The following is a 17,350-nucleotide window of genomic DNA, read 5'->3' on the forward strand; positions in this document are numbered from 1 at the left end:
TTAAAATTCTCCCCAAAATTGATGACTCATCCAATCAAATGTTCTCTAGAACCATATAATCGCACAATTTACAGTTCATAGCTAAGTCCAAATGCTGTTTTAAATATGTTTAAAAAGAAAATATACAAGCTGTCCTTGATGTAAAAATGTTTTTCTGACGTCAGTACATTGCAGGAACGTAGGAATTTTTACACTTGCGTCTATTTGGGATGTTCTTTTTTCAGTTTTTATTTATTTTTTTGTATTCTCAAAAGCTCAATGAGAATTACATTTCTCATAACAACTAACGTATTTAATTGATGTGTTACACATTTTTCTTTCAGTCTTTAAATATAGGCTATTTCTTGTTTCAACTTGACAATTTCTGTGCTATCCCTCCCTCTAGTGGACAATATTACTACCTTTTTTATTTTAATGGAGATTATGCTAATCCTGTCTGTATAACTAGAAACAAGCAATTACCATATTCAACTGGGAAATAACATCGCATGATTTTCAGACAGAGACCGCCATAGTAGTTCTAACTATAATTTATTTATGATGTTTCTCACCCTAATTTGTCTTAAATATCCACCAGAAGAGACTATTAATTCTGTCCATTCATAAACCTTTTTTTCCTGATGCATAATTTGTGATCATAACATTCACTGTAGAGAAATATTTAAAGTACAATACAGCATAACATCTTGAAACAAGGAAGTTTTACTTCTATAAAATAAATAGCAACTTCAAAAAGTAAACTGTGAAGGAATATATTCTGCAAGAGAAGGTTTGGCATGGAACAGTGTCCAATAAGTATATACGATCTTGTTGAGGCCCATGAGAAAGTTTACATTAAGGCAAACAATCAGTGCACAGGCATGTATTAAACTCTTATGCGCGCGCACACACACACACACACACACACACACACAATGGTATTAACACATTCACACACACAGGCAACAAACACTTTATATAGCCAATTGATTGGGGCTCAACTTGAACAACCTAGCATGACTTAAATAGTGCACCTATTGCTTCAGCAAACATTTCCAGCTGTGTTAGCAAGATAAGAGATCGCAGAAAACAAAAACAGGGAACATGTGGATGAAAACATAGAACTGAGTTTTGACTTAAATAGGGTGACCCATAGGCCAATGACAAAGCTGGGAATAGCAAAAGGCATACTAAAGACAAACGCAAGGACAGGAACAATAGTGTTTCCCCTTCATATTCCTTTTGTCACAGTCATTCGTGGTTGGTGGCATGCTCTGTTAATGAATGAGGTCCACACTGTAACTTCAGTGTCTTGGATGAGTTCATGGAATAAGAAAAGGCCTTGAGTTTTGAAGGGCTTCTCACTGGAACTGTCTATAGTCTCCGAATGATGAAGCAGGCATGGGAGCAGGTTCTTCTGCATACTGTGGGCCTGTAGAAAAAAGATGATGTTGGTTTCTCTGTTTTGATTTAAATATTACTTATGACTTATCTGCATTTGTAAAAGTTTTACTCGGTTTCAGAGGATGACTTTGCACACTTACCAGTTGGGAATTGTGCTGAGGCGAACCTCGTGAGCAGAATTCCCGCACCTTCTATTAATGCAAGCAGTATACCTCCCATTGCAGCAGAGCCAACCATGGCCACTGGCCCATCTGTGATGAGACGAAAGATTAATACCACAAACACAGGTTATCCTTTTTTAAGATAGAAAAAAAAGAATGACCTGTTAATGTTTATAAACTGGGATGATTTAGAACCTAACTCACTTGACCACAACATTATCCACATTTCTTTGGGATTTGACTTACTTCTTGCTGCTAAAATGGCTCCTGTCATGGCTCCACTTGTGATTGAGTTCCAGGGGTCTTCTTTGCCCCTCACCTTGACCAGCCCACAATCAATCATGGAGAAGAGGCCACCCCACACAGCAAAGCTTCCTAATAATCATGAACATTTGACAAACATTTGTATTTTGTAATATCTTTAAAGTAAAGCCAATATGTGTGATGCAGACAGACAATGTAAAAAAAAAGACTTTTCAAAATATTTATTTTTTGGTAAAGCCAAGATGTGTTTTTATACAGACAATGTAAAAAAAAAATCTTTTCAAAAGTCATGCAAGATTCTTTTTAAGGGATGAATGTAATTGAATAGAATTTTTGAGTGTATTGATTTTTTTTTTTTAATGTTTATTTTTTTATTAAGGTAGTATAATATTTTATTGAATATTATTTAGTAGAGGATTTGTTTAAAACATTGATAAGAAGAAATGTTTTTAAGCACCAAATCAGAATATTAGTATAATTTCTCAAGGATCATGTGACACTAAGACTAAACTAATGGCTGCTGAAAATATCTAAATAAAATTATATTAATAATATTTCACAGTATTACTATTTTTACTGTATTTTTGTACAAATAATTCCGTTTGGCTTTCAGAACCACTAAAAAAATCTTACTGACACCAAACTTTTCAGTTTTCCCGAGTGTATCACTCTGCATCCACGTGCCAATCATGTGATAGATAACCTTTGAACTTTACGTTACCTCCTAGTTGTGGAGCTCTGGTCCTTATGGCTGTCAAGCTACCCCTCATTCTGTGATTCATTCCCTGAAGAGAAGAAAAACAAAAAGCAATGACATCATATCGGAGCCAAGAAGTACTACATGCAGTTAACTTAAAACAAAACAGCATCACTGTATCAGCAGCTGGAAGAATCACTCACAGACGGAGAGTTTCTAAAGCCTTTGACGGCCTGAAAGATCCCACCACCTATGGCCCCCATGGTGAAGGCGCCCCCACAGTCGTCCACTATCCTCCAGGGGCTAAGAAACCAGAGGACATGATGATGAGGATGATAACAGTACATTAAGATCATCTCTTCTACTAACATCCCTTGCAAAAAAGTACTCTGGTAAACACAGTTTAAAACACATTATATATATATATATATAATATATATATATATATATATATATATATATACACACACACACGCACGCACGCACGCACGCGCACACACACACATATATATAAGATTTCTTTAGTGCTTATGCTTTCACTTCTTACTCCTGGCCGGTTGATCTTCAGATCCCACTGACCATATGTTTAATATATATTTTATATATTCTGTTTTTAATAGTTTAAACATTTAAACAATCGATATTGTTAGTAAACAGAATATAAAAACAAAATGAACTGATCGCGGATGCCGGCAGAACAAGGTCATGTGCTGGACTGACACTGAAGGACATCGCGTTCATCAAACCGATCATATCACGACCATTCGAGCATCAAACGGTCTGACAATTAGTAAGACCGCATAAATAATAAAGAGTAATTTAACAGCTATACCAACAAAAATGGAAATATTTCAAATGTATAAAACACTAAGTTGTGTGAAGCTGTCGGCTCACCATGGCTCCCTCGCGTACTCCTCCATTTTGTTCTTTTCCTGTTCGCGCTGACGTAACCAAACACGTGCTGGTGCTGCGGGTGACGTCAGGTCATTCGCGTGTTCTTTTGCTGTCTCTTTCTTTGTGATCGTTGTATAGAGGCCCCTCTAGTGGCAGCCTTTCTACCAACTGCAACCATTGACAGTGAAATATTAAGCAGAGCTCCCAAAATGCTTGAACTCCATCTGGTCCAGAGGCTTTGATGCCCCCCACACATTGTTTTCACCAGGGATTAAACAAATGTGGTAGGTCTATGCTGTAGGGCTAGGCTAACTGTGCTTTTAAATTTGGCTATTGCTCATTTTGTCTAGAGATTATATATTACAATTACTCCTGAAAAACTTAAGGATCTCGCTATTACCATGTTTTATTTTAAAATGGAAGTTGTCAAGTGACTAATAAAACTGAGCTTGTCCTTTATAGTAGAGCTTTTTTGATGGGCCCGGAGGAGATGGAGCAACACTATGAATTTGAAGATGGCTCTGCATTAAAACATAACTCAAGAATCTCTCTCTCTCTCCTTCATGTCGCCTTTAAGTCATTGCTCTGAGTCTGACAGGCTGTTGGATGTTTCCATTATTAGGAAGGGGAAAGGAATGAGATGCAGACTGAGCCTGCATTGAGAAATGACCAAATATAGACATTTCAGCAGTGTTGAGGGTTAGTTTGGGGCAATCAAAATATAAACTAGCTCACTTCGATTCCAATCAACTTTCAAACCCTGAAGGAGAAGTTCACTTTTAAAAGGCTTTGAAAATGATGAACAGTCCTTTGCAATCCAGCAGTTATGAAGTTAATCTGTACATTGCAATAAGCATCTGCTATAAATGTAAAGAGTATAATTCTACAATAAAAGATTTTTAAATGTTTAACCTGTGACCCAGTTGGATGTAATTTGCAGTGTTACAGTACGTCACAAGTGGTCTTAATGATAAAAAGTGTGTTCCTATGTCCTACATAGCCTTCATGTATCATTCTTTATTCTAGTGAACAAATGAGCTAAGTAGAATTACGTGGCATTTGCAACAATGCATTAGATCACTGGCTTTTCTATGCCCAAGGAACTCATTGTAGCTCTGGAAGCGTGCTACAGCCCTTTATTAGGATCTGTGTGATCACGTTAAGAGCTATTCACTAACACTAGAATCATTAATTCTATCTATGGTTCTGATCTAGACTCTAAAACTTTTACTGTGTTTTTATGTCTTCATAAAATGACTAGGAAGCAAAAAAGATTAATTCTAAGTATTGTTTTAGGTTATATGACTCTGTTTGACTATGGAATAGTTATCATTTACTCATGCCATCATTTACATCATTACAAAACTAGTTCTTTCATCAATGGAGCATATTAGAAGATATGACAGAATTTTCATTTTTGGGTGGAGTACCCCTTTAAGGAGTTTGTCTTGATGTAAACACACCAGTGATAGCTACAATTAAAACTAGTTTTAGGTATGAAATAAAATAAAATGATGAAACACACATGAAGAGGGTTCTTATATTTTTCGGACAATATAAAGTAAATAAAGTAAAATCACATGACCAGGCGTGTTTGTTGGACCAATCATATCTTTATCTGTCAGATTCGTCCAGAACAAACGTTATTTTCTAAATAACACACATTTAATTACTCAGCTTGATTTCCCACATTGAAACCTGAAATAAGATTTGTGAATTTATGTTTCATACATGCATGTAGCCTTCTCTTGATGTACTCTTGAAGATACTTTCATACAAACATGGAAAATATATTGCTTTCAAAGCATGTAAGGTACATTAACCTTTTTTTTGTGCAGAGATTGCTTCCATTCCCAAAGTAAAAACTTGCTACATTTTTAAGTTTTTTTGATAAATTACAAATGGATGGTAAAAAATTACACTTGACAGTGATCAACATTTATATACTCAATGGATTACATACAATGTTAAAGGAAAACTCAGATCAAAATAAATATTGTATGTTTAGGCAGTCATATTCACATAGATCTGATTATCCCTCACTTTCTCTTGAATGCTGTAATCCTGTACTCTTTCAAACAAAGTATTAAAAAAATCTGTAGTACCATGGAAACTATACCTTTATTTGTGATTGTTTAGAATCCCACCTTTATTCCCTGATTAGCAAGAGCTTTTACTGTAGAGATTCCCAAACCCAAAATAACTAGGATAAAATACAGACAGTTATTGTTTCTTACATAGCTCAACTGTAAGAAGATCCTATTCTACTGCAGAATCAAACATCTTCTCAACATCAACTCATACTGTTCCAAACACACACTAGTAAATATATCATATGAAATGATTCATTTAGTGCAAATGACAAGCAAGGAATCAACTCCGCAGTTCCATAGGTCACCGAAGACTCTGAGCACCCATTACTGCCCAACACTTTAATTTCTTTCTATCGTCCAGTGTATTTTGTACAAAGACTCCTGGGTAGAAGCTGTGCATTTGATTATATCTGAGTCCTTGCATGTCTTCCATACTATAGGGCAGCAGTAAGACTCTGTATGGAAGATTCTGAGTAATGATCTTCTCAAGGCCTGTGAGATGTCTGTCCTTTCCTTCCTGTCTTTTTCTTCACCCATAACTATCTCTCTGTATTGGTTGATTATTGCAAGAGCTTTGGTAAAGCAACCTGCAAAAAATGATTAATGGTGAGTTAAAATGACCAACATTTCTCAATGTTTCAGGATAATTCCAAAAATATAACTTGCAATATTGTATATATATATATATATATATATATATATATATATATATATATATATATATATATATATATATTATTTCCTACCTTTTTGAGCTGTTTGACATTGCTGCCTCTAATGGAAGCCAGAAGTTGGTCCCTTGAGTTTTGAGCTCCTCCTCTTCCACCACTCCTATTGTCTAGCTTCCTTTGTGACACGGGCGTCAGGGAGTTCTTCAGGAAATCTCCGTCTAGCATTGGAGGCGGAGGCGGTGGTGGTCCTCCAGGTGGTGGTGGTGGAGGTGGTGGTGCACCAGCAAGCCCACTCACCCTTTTCTTATGCGTCAACTTGGGTGATGGGGCAGGTGACGGTATGGGCGAAGGTATGGGAGACGGCCTGGGCGAAGCTCTCGGGGAGCTTTTACCAAAGCCAGGTTTTGGAACTTCTAATGAGTCTTTCTTGTCCCCAGTGCCTTGGGCTTGAGCCTGCTTCTGTTCCTGCAGCCGCTTTTGCCGCTGACGGTCCATATTGCGACTCAGAATATTGGTCATGGTCATACGAGGGCCAGCTAACTCAAAGTGGTAGCCCAATTTCAGAAGAGTTGTGTTTTCTTTCAAGATTTTGGTCATCTCCATCTCAGACTTCCCTCCGATGATGTGTCGCTGGTTGTGGAAGCGTAACTCAGTGAGGGTGGAGTTGTATTGGAGGGCATGGATCAAGGACATAACGCCTTTGCTAGTAAGAAGATTGGAGTCCAAATTGATGCTAGTGATGCTTTTGTTATTGCGCAAGGTCACTGCAATGGCATAAGCCACATGGTCATCGGCTCGGCAGTTAGCCAAAGAAAACACTTTGATGTATGTGTTGTTTTTTAGGGCCTCTGAGAACTGAATAAGTGTTTTGGTTTTTATGACCTCAGAATTGTTCACGTTGAGGTCAGTCATGCTTGGATCATTACGACGAACTCTCTCCAGATCTTCATCAAACATGCTGGCTGACTCATCCTCCTCTTCCTCCTCTTTTGTCTTACTTTTTGAAATAGTGTCTGAGACACCGTTTCCAATTTTCTCTTCCTTAATGGGTTCATGAACTTCGTTTACAATTTCATTTTGTTTCTGAACATCCCCGGTTCCCTTATCGATTATTGATTTTTCATTAAATTCTTGTGTCTTCCTCACAGCTTTTTCGGGTTCTTTCTCTTTAAGTCCCTTTTCAGGAAGTCCCTTTACTTCCAACAAGGGGCTCTCTTTCACCTTCTCACTTAACCTTCTTATTTTGTTTTCTTCATTGTCCTTCTTCTCTTCTTTTACTTTATCTTCTAGAACCTGATTTTGTTTTTCCTCTAACCTGGACGAATAGCCTCTAGTTTTGTTTTCCTCTCTCTTCCTGATCTCTTCCCTTCTCTCCCTTTCCTTCTCCTGTTTCTCCTTTATCTTCGAAATCATCTCCTTTGCTCTACTTTCCCCAGATTCCCTTCTCCAACTGTCTTCCTTTATATTTTTCTCTTTACTACCCTCCTTCTTCTCCTGAAGCTTGGATATTAATTCTTTGGTTTTGCTGCTACTACTTTCTCTCATCTCTCTTCTATCTTTGAATTTACTCTTATCATTTTGATCCTTCACCTCTACTTTCTTCTCACTCTCCTCTTCCTTGCTAGAAAGGGCAGATGGGCCAAATTTGTCATCTTTGCTGCCCTCTGTGACTCTGTGTATCCTGTCCTCCATTCTACCATCACGTTTAGAGAAGGAAGAGGTGGAGGGGGTCCTTTGAAGTCCTCCATCTTTGCTATCAGATGCGGAAGTATTCTTCTCTTGGCTCAGGCCCATCTTACGCAGGTACTCTTGCTTCCGGCTCTCCTTCTTCGGCTCTCCCTGAGGATCAAACATGAATTAATTATGGACAAACAAGATGACATACAGTATGCAACAAATGTTATATACTTTTTTGTTTTAGAGGAGCCAACTGGAGGAAATGCCAGTAGCTTAAGCCTACATATCAACATTTAAATGTTCAAATGAAGCCAGTGCTTCGACAGATGGTTAAACACAATCTGTAGTGCATGAACACTGGATGTTTACACTATGCACAGTCGGTTGTTTTACAGTGACGATGTTAACTTGCACAGTGGCTGAGTGTTTGATTTGTGAGCCACACTGTTTTGCACTGGAAAGCTCCAGCCTTGGCAGACTTATCCTTAAAAGGCAGTGAGCAAAGGAGCAATCAAACAAGGAACTTCAACCAGGCCAACATTTCAAGAGTCTTTTAACATCCAAAGATAGATATGTCTCCATTAGATATAGCTTAGGGTTATTTCTCCTGGTTGTATTATGCCTCAAAAAGTAAACATTTAACTACATAGGACTACCCATACAGTTAGTAATTTGTGAAAGATGTAAAATGTGCAAGATGTAAATAAAATAAGCTTACTTTCGCTGAAGACATACATAAGGGGTCATAAAATGATACAAATAGGCTACATCTATATTGAAAATGTCAACACCATAAAAACTGGAAGCCAGGTTATTTTATTGTATTTATTTATTTTGCTATGTCTTTCAAACTTCTGCTGTATTAAGCATGTTGGTTTAAACATTTTTATAGGTGATCTTGTTCGGTAGTGAATATTTTACCTCTGTTGACAGGTTTCTCTGGAAGCGGGATCTGAGGTCATCGGTCTGGCTGCTCAGTTGTGATTCCTTTTTAACTGGCGCGGCTGGTTTTAAATCCGTTTGGTCCACAACGATTATTTCACTCGGATCGGGATCGGGAACGACGGAAACCTCCTTCTGCAGCTCCTCCATTTCTTCGGGCGACAGGTTTGACAGCAAATTGTCGAGGTCCGGATCCTCGCTCACCTGTCGCCCGGTTTTCGTGAGTCCCCTCACTTTCCTCCGGGACATAGTTGCGTTCAGTAGTGACACAGACTGATGTAGAATTTGCTGAAGATATTCTGGTGATTTTAACTTATTTTTCCCGTTTGAAAAACTATTCATAAACAAGTTAAACTTTAAAATGAAGGAGGATGAAGAGTCAAACTGAAGCCTTTAAGGAAACACGAGGAGCAGCGCCAGACACGATGGAGTATCAGCTCAAGTTTGTGGTGCTCGCCCGGACATTCCTTGAAATCCATCGCGAGCTCATGCCCATATTTAGATGGGGGTACATAGTCCTTTAAAGGCAATTGGGAAGGCTATGGTTTACAAAAACTCAAAAGCATCCCAGAAACAAACTGTTACTTCCTGGTCACTAAGGAAATCAGGATTCCTGGAGTTCTGACAATATTTTCCCAGTGATGTTATAGAAAGTTATAGAAATATGTTGGTGTTACTTCCTGGTATATAAGTAATAAATTTGGAGATATATTTAATTCTAGTAAATTAAAGGAAGCAAGCCAGACCACAATATATTACTGTCTTAACGCAAATCATTGTATAATTAACCCTGACAAATTTTTTTTTTGTCTTATTCAGCTTATTTTTTAATAGCCAGCTATCATTAAAGGGATACTCCATTCCAAAATGACAATTTTGTCATTAATCACATACCCCCATGTCGTTCGAAACCTGTAAAAGCTTTGTTCGTCTTTGGAACACAATTTAAGATATTTTGGATGAAAACAGGGAGGCTTAAGACTGTCCCATAGACTGCCAAATAAATAACAGTGTCAAGCTCCAGGAAAGTCTATGGGATTATTTATTTGGCAGTCTATGGGACAGTCTCAAGCCTTCCAATTTTCATCCAAAATATCTTAAATTGTGTTCTGAAGACGAACGAAGCTTTTACGGGTTTGGAACGACATGGGGGTAAGTGAATAATGACAAAATTTCCATTTTGCGGTGGAGTAACCCTTTAACTGTTCAGAAAACACTAGTCTTTTTGTGGTATATAAAAATATTTGTGATATATTACAAATTCACGCTGGGCAAAAATAAGGTGGCATTAAATAATGACAGAAGGCCAATGTTGATTTCAGGTACAGCATTAATGAAGACAGCATGCAATCAGTCAATTCTGTTTTTATTGTAAAAAGAGAATTATGCAATACTCCTTCAGTTAAACCTCTCTTATAGGATGATTAGTGCAAGTTCAAACACTAGTAGCCTATTAATCGCCTTTTCCCTCAAGTTATAAATACCTGTTAATATTCCACATTGTAAAAATTCCTCTTTATAGATCCTTTTCTTATTTGTACTTCACATTCCAAAGTGACAAATACAGTAGCATATGTTGTATATAGCAAAAACAACACTGTTAACTATACATTAATTTAAATAACTAACAAGTTATTTAAACTGTGGACAAAAAGCATCACAACTAATCTTACAAATGTGAGATGAGGAGGTAGCAGAAATCATTTTAAATCAAAAATCGCATCTCAAATGAAACTGGTGAATTATTTTAAGCTGATAAACAATTTAATGAGAATCTAATTCTTTTAATTTACATTCTAATTTATCATTGAAAACTGCCATTTATGATGAACTTCAAAATTTATTTAGGATGGTCCACTGATGCTTATGAATGGGAAAAATTGGAAAATTCAATATGGTGGCAATGTAAGTCCCGCTTTAATGTGCAGTCACATTAGTGAAATTCTGGCAAAAATTTGCAGGCAAAAATGGTCCATAGTCTGTTGTCAATAGTGTTGTATGAAGCACAGCTCAAACAGAAGTCACTTCTACCCATTGGTCAACACTGCAAATTTGCATGACCAATGAAACCTATGTGAAATCGGCATTAGAAAATCTTATGCCCACATGAGTAATTCCTGAATGCGTGGGTTCATACTGAAAATATTGCCTGCAAAATTTTGCTAAACAATGCTAAATATAACCGCACTATTGTGACATTGAAATTATGAATTTTTTTCCCTGAATTCTGAGTTTACATCTCACTATTCAGACTTTTTTTCAGAACTTGGAGGGAAAACTAAAGGGACTTTGTTTAAACTTGTCTCACTGTAGGTAACAAAACAACAAATGACTTTGAAAGCTCTTTGAAACAAACAAAAATGCACAGACGGACAGCTAACCGAATGCACACATTTTTGTGATTCCCTTGATAACTGGCCTATAGCATGAGATACAATTAAAGACATGCAAATCTAAAGGGCGTTAACATTACAGCTCAACCTCAAGCCAGATCTAACAAGAGTTGACGACCTTTAAATGCACAGAATGAAGTTTGGTTGGATGCTATGAAAAATGAAATTCTTTCCTTATGTAAGTTCTCTCTTATTTACATACTGCATGTTAACTGTCTATATAACATGTCCACATGTTAGCTGCCTATAAGACATGAAAAGCGTACAGCATGAATTGATGTTAATGATGCACATGCTTGAATTAGTGGTCAAATAAATATATTTTGAACAAACAAAGCGGGAGAAACAGCTAAGCATGTCTATTGCAGAATAAAGTGCAAATGACACAAGCTTCTTATTTGGTTGAATGGAAAACGACATCCTGGATGAGTCAGAACTGGCAGTCAGTCTCTTCTGCAGGAAAGTCATATTTAACAATCCATTTTGGAGAGTTTGACAAAACATAATGGCATATTTAAAGCAGTCTTTTGAGTCTGTGAGTTGCTGGATTAAAGTGGGAGGAGTCGCTGATTAGTGACACGTGAAAGCTGTACATCAAACAAGAAAACACTCGGACGCGTGAGGTGGTTCTGAGGTCAGTTCATGCTTCACTCGACAAATTAATCAAGAAATAAATAACATAAATCATTTTTAAACGGTTCCTCATACAAAGGATTCCACACAAGCATGGGCCCCCTTCATCACCCATTCTATGGGTTATCTTCTCCTGGCTGAGGGACTTCAGCTCTTTCAGTGCCCTGGGTACTGGGGAGGGGAATATGGCGGAGGAGCTGAAAACAAAAATAACAGCTTAAGAGAAAATTGTTTTGATTGTCTGTGCTATTATATGCAAGCGTAGTGTTTTTATTTCCACTACACACTCTTAAAAATACAGGTTCTTATTTGTATTGATGATTTCATGAAGAACATACAACATCCATGAAACCGTTCCATTGCACAAAAGGTTCTGTAAAGGATTAGTTCACTTCTGGAATAAAAATTTCGTGATGATTTACTCACCCCCACATATTAACTAAATTAAGTCAACATTTGGTGTAAACATCCTTTGCGTTTAAAACAGCTTTTGCCCTAGGTGCATAGTTTTTCAGGTAGCTTTACAGATAGGTCTATTGAAGCATCTTGGAGACACTGCCACAGTTCTTCTGGATTTAGTCTGTCTCAGTTTGTTCTGTTTCTTCGTGTCATTCCAGACAGACTGGAGGATGGTGAGATCAGATCTCTGTGTGGAGCACTGGCTGTTGTCAGACTCCTCGTACAAACAAAAATCTCACTGTATTATTACAATTAATGGCAAAATGAATGTTTGGAAATGTAAACTGATATTTCCTACTGACACACTACAGAAAAAGATAGAAATAAGTGACTTAAAACCATTTTTTTTAGTTGGTGAAAATACTAGTGTTCTAATCATGTTGGCCACCACCGTACCTTTTGTGTAAAGGGCATTTGACTTTCTTTGCACGTTTGCTTTGTAAACACTGGGCCGGTACTTCTGCGTACGTCATGCAAGACCTTTTCAACATAGCTACGTGATGCATGAAGTCGAGCTAGTGCAAGATGAGCATTTGTGGTTAAAATGTATATGAACTTTAATAGTTTTTTAGAAAATCGTTTCACTAGATAAAAACGTTACTATTTGGCTGGGATAGTGTGGAGCCCTTTTGAAGCTGCAATGACATTGCAATTTAAACCTTCAACCCATTGGGTCCCATTGAAGTCCACTATATGGAGAACAATCCTGGAATGTTTTCCTCAGAATCCTTATTTTCTTTTCAACTTGGATGACATGGGTGTGAGTAAATTACCAGTAATTTGTTATTCTGGAAGTTAACTAATCCTTTAATGTGGAAAAGGGATCTTCAGATGATGAAAATGTTCCCTACACTAAGAAAAAATGATTCTTTTAAGATCAGTTCACTGAAAGCTTCTTTGGGAAACCAAAAAAAAGCTCTTCTATTGAATTACTGTGAAACCTCCTTTTGCTACCTTTGTTTTTAAGAGTGTAGTATGTGATCTCTGACAGAGGCCGTTTGAATACCTGCTTGACTGTATCCTGCGTCAGGAGGATTGGGAGGATAAGGACCCTGGGGCATCATAGGATAATGGTGGGGGACACCTGGATATTGTGGCACCATTGGATATCCAGGATAATCAGGATGTCCAATGGGTTTACCAGAAGCATCATACATGTGCTCCACAGGATAGCTGGCCATTGGGATATGCTGGGCTAAAAAATTGAGACTCGCGTTAGTAGGTGATGATTTTTATTCTTTGTAAGAATAAGTTCATGCAAACAAGCATTTTGAACATTGCAATAGAAAGCCAGTGGATAAATAAGTATGCTAACAAAAAGCAATGCAATTGTAATACTAGAAAGAGAAATAAGAAATCAAGTCAAATTTATTTATATAATGCTTTAAACAATACACATTGTTTTAAAGCAGCTTTTCAGAAAAACATTACAATTCTTCATAACTTCGTCTCATTTAGAAGATTAGAACTGGGCGATAATATAGTTGCATAATATGAACAATCAAGCAGTTGTGATTTGCTATATAGTATATAATGTGAGTGCATTGTATGTATATGGAAAAAGTTGGACTTTTCAACTTTACAAATAGAGATGTGTGCCATAATATACTTTACATTTTATATGTCCAACTTTTAGTATATTGATGTAATATTAAACAGTTTCATTTTCAGACTTTACAGACAATCAAGCAGTTCAGTTTTGCTTGATATAATATCCAGCTTTATATGAGTGTACTGTAAATATCCAGGTAAGACTGGATGTACTTACATGATATAATTGTTGTATATCTTGCAATAACAACAACCCTATCCAGGTAAGACTGGATGTACTTACATGATATAATTGTTGTATATCTTGCAATAACAACAACCCATAAAGTAATTGCATTTCGGTGGCACTGTGAAGAGAATAAAGTAATTGCATTTACCTTCTGGTAGCGCTGGTACAGATAACAACAGGAACACATGAAGCAACAGACCATGGTTGCTATAGCAGCCACAAAGAGCAGGATCGATGAAGCAATGCCAGCTATAGTGGAAGGGCTGAGAGAGACAGGACAGAAAACTTCACTGATTTAATCCAACACCAATTCTGAATGATCTGATTTCTCTGGGAGCAACTCAGAGAAAAATCACTTTGGACAAAAGCATCTGCTAAATGAATAAATGTAAAATAAACCACATTTTTGTTTGGTCTAGCAATTAGCACCTTTACCATTAAGATTAGCACTTCTTTTATACCAGTCATACTTTTACTCAGCTATCTTTAAAAACAAATTAGTTTTATTTATATAGCAGTCTTATGTGAGGTTAATGAGCCTCTCTAGGCCACTAAGTGGTCAATAATCTAGAATCTTGAAAAGTGTACCTGAGATGGAAAAGCATGCATCGCTTCTGTCCCGCCTCGGTGATCATCTTGAAGCCATCCAGGCAGCAGTAACGGCGGTGACAGTTCCCACAGCAGAAGGTTATGAGCGGGCAGTCAAAGCCATTGTGCCAGGTGCCATTTTTGTCCACGTACCACAAGCAGTCCTCATCTGCACTCACTAAAAGAAAATAAAACAAAACTGGTGGTTATAAATGAAAGTGACGTGACATACAGCCAAATATGGTGACCCATACCCAGAATTCATGCTCTGCATTTAACCCATTCAAAGTGCACACACACAGCAGTGAACACACACACCCAGAGCAGTGGGCAGCCATTTATGCTACAGCACCCAGGGAGCAGTTGGGGCACCTCAGTCATGGTATTGCCAGCCCGAGACTCAAACCCACAACCTTAGGGTTAGGAGTCAAACTCTCTAACCACTAGGCCACGACTTCACCTTAACATCAAAATACTAATAATTATTGGACATCAGATTCTGAAGTTGATTCCAAATCCTATAAAACTCAGAAATTACAGTTATAAAATAATATAATAATTGTAGGTTGGCCTACAAATTAACACCATTAACATAAAAAAAAAAAAAAAAAAAAAAAAAAAAAAAAAAAAAATCTGGTAAAAAAAATAGTTTCAACATAAATTGTAATATAATATTTGCGGAATGGGAACATTTAGTAATATAATATGCATTAACAAATAAAACACGTATTGTAATCTGTTATTTCATAATAAATTGAATGCACAGACACACACACACACACACACACACACACACACACACACACACACACACACATTTAAATGTTAATACTGAACATTAACAATAACCTAAATAGATAGAGGGGCAATTAATGCACTATGAGCACATTAAATCAAAAAAGTACATTAATCATTAATTCATGATATTTAATTAATCCGTAGGTGCTCACTTAATTAACCCAAAATAATGACTGGAGTGCCGCTGAGAAAGTAATTTCTTATATTTATTTTGAGTAATAACCTCTTAAAACATCTAAAGACAGTTTTTAGCCGAAACTGCATCTTTGTTTTCATCTTCAGTTGCAGTCTCTTAAATGTAGGTCAGTTAACCACCTGCTTCAAGTTCTCAGCTCGTGGACTAGGTTTCAGTCACTGCTCTGCGGAGAATGACAGAATGCAGAACAACAACATCCGCAGCCTCATGCAAACTTACAAATCTGAGGGGTTTGAGAGCTGTTGCTATAGAAATGACATATTCTGGATTATAGCCATTTTAATTACATGCCAGCTACGTATATATAAATTGCATTAGATAAGAGCTGTTACATGGCATCTGAGTAATATAATACTTTTCTCACTGATGACGATAGCACATTATAATCAGAAGCATGTTTCTTAGTACAGTATGTTTGCAGCAATGAGGCCTATGAAGAAACTACAATATCGTCTTACCCTGCCAAGCAGAGAAAATAATGTAAAGGACCAGTATAATGACGGCGTAGAAGGACATCCTGCTTCCAGTACAATTTTCGTTACACCAGACAAAAACGGTTACATCTGCATCCTTTGAAAAAAGGCCTTAAGATGATATAATCTGCCACGTCTCGCAGATCGTGGAGCTCCGGATCAAGCGGTTTCGTGATCAACATGCGATCTGTGTGGAATGACCCACCGCCCGTGACGCTACACGCCCGCACGCCAAATCTCCAGTACCAGCCTCCTCATTGATGAAATAAATCAAAGGACGTTCATTTCGCTAGGACAACGCGTAGAACGCGTCTAAATTAAAAGTGCAAATGATGGAATTGTTCAGGAGCTGAACCGCAGACGCGCTAAATTCCACGAGGAAAAATGGAACCCGTGGGCTCCTGTAGCAGCGCGCCTCTGCCACTCTGAATAGTTCACATTTCTGGAGATAATAAATACACTCATTCACATTATATGTAGAGAATACACTGTATCTTTTCTGAAAGGTTGAGGGTTATATTACAGTTAATAAAATGTATTCAAGTTCGCAAATTTGCACACAAACTCCAAACATATAAATTGCATTTCCATCTCTGTTGCAAGTTTGGAAGTGTCTAAAATAACTGTACCCATATGTAGGCTACATGTCATTGGTGTTTGGTGATGAGTTTTGGCTCAAGGTCTGCATTTAAAGTCACACTCACACCAGAGGTGTTCAACTGAGATCAAGTTCTTCCACACTGACTGAATCAATCATTTCTTTTTGAACCTTGCCTTATACACAGAGGCATTGTCATGTTAGAATAGAAAAGGGTCCTGTCCAAACTGTTGCTATAAAATTAGAAGCACACATTTCCCTAGAACATCATTACATGCTTAAACATTAAGATTTGTACTCATGGAAATTATACTAAAGTAGTCAAACCTGCTCATTAGAAGGGGGTGTCGCAATACTTTTGTCCATTATTATATATTGTAGTATATTTTGTTTGAAATCAAAATCAAAATAGTTTTTATATATACAACTTAAATGAGTAAACTTCATAATTTAAACAATTTTAAAATAAATGTGTAAATAATTGAATAATGAAGTCCATATTTTCCTAAATCTTAATTTAGTATTTAAATATTTTTTTTTAAACAAAACCGAGGCCACATTTCTTATCAAAACAGTGCTTAGTAGCATAATAAATATATCCTATATGTAATACATAAAATCAATATAGCTATTTACATGTGCATAATCAA

General features: G+C 37.0%; 3 protein-coding genes across 3 annotated transcripts; all 3 read right to left on the bottom strand.

Annotated features, from left to right (window-relative positions):
* Positions 1 to 514: 514 nt before the first annotated feature.
* On the bottom strand, positions 515 to 3,541 carry LOC109098339 (mitochondrial import inner membrane translocase subunit Tim17-A-like). Its single transcript, XM_042734137.1, has 6 exons — positions 3,400 to 3,541; positions 2,709 to 2,808; positions 2,530 to 2,593; positions 1,791 to 1,919; positions 1,524 to 1,634; positions 515 to 1,411 (listed from the first exon to the last, which is right to left on the bottom strand). The coding sequence occupies exons 1-6, from the start codon at positions 3,423 to 3,425 to the stop codon at positions 1,341 to 1,343; spliced, it is 501 nt and encodes a 166-aa protein (XP_042590071.1). The 5' UTR covers positions 3,426 to 3,541; the 3' UTR covers positions 515 to 1,340.
* A 1,451-nt stretch (positions 3,542 to 4,992) lies between these two features.
* LOC109098594 (leiomodin-1-like) lies at positions 4,993 to 9,242 on the bottom strand. The gene is made up of 3 exons (XM_042734138.1): positions 8,762 to 9,242; positions 6,239 to 8,002; positions 4,993 to 6,079 (listed from the first exon to the last, which is right to left on the bottom strand). The coding sequence occupies exons 1-3, from the start codon at positions 9,122 to 9,124 to the stop codon at positions 6,053 to 6,055; spliced, it is 2,154 nt and encodes a 717-aa protein (XP_042590072.1). The 5' UTR covers positions 9,125 to 9,242; the 3' UTR covers positions 4,993 to 6,052.
* An 888-nt stretch (positions 9,243 to 10,130) lies between these two features.
* On the bottom strand, positions 10,131 to 16,533 carry LOC109098338 (protein shisa-4-like). Its single transcript, XM_042733448.1, has 6 exons — positions 16,088 to 16,533; positions 14,636 to 14,813; positions 14,196 to 14,310; positions 14,102 to 14,121; positions 13,274 to 13,476; positions 10,131 to 12,005 (listed from the first exon to the last, which is right to left on the bottom strand). The coding sequence occupies exons 1-6, from the start codon at positions 16,143 to 16,145 to the stop codon at positions 11,965 to 11,967; spliced, it is 615 nt and encodes a 204-aa protein (XP_042589382.1). The 5' UTR covers positions 16,146 to 16,533; the 3' UTR covers positions 10,131 to 11,964.
* Between the last annotated feature and the right edge of the window lie 817 nt (positions 16,534 to 17,350).

The sequence above is a fragment of the Cyprinus carpio genome, chromosome B11, assembly GCF_018340385.1.
Source record: "Cyprinus carpio isolate SPL01 chromosome B11, ASM1834038v1, whole genome shotgun sequence".
Taxonomy (NCBI): Eukaryota; Metazoa; Chordata; class Actinopteri; order Cypriniformes; family Cyprinidae; genus Cyprinus; species Cyprinus carpio.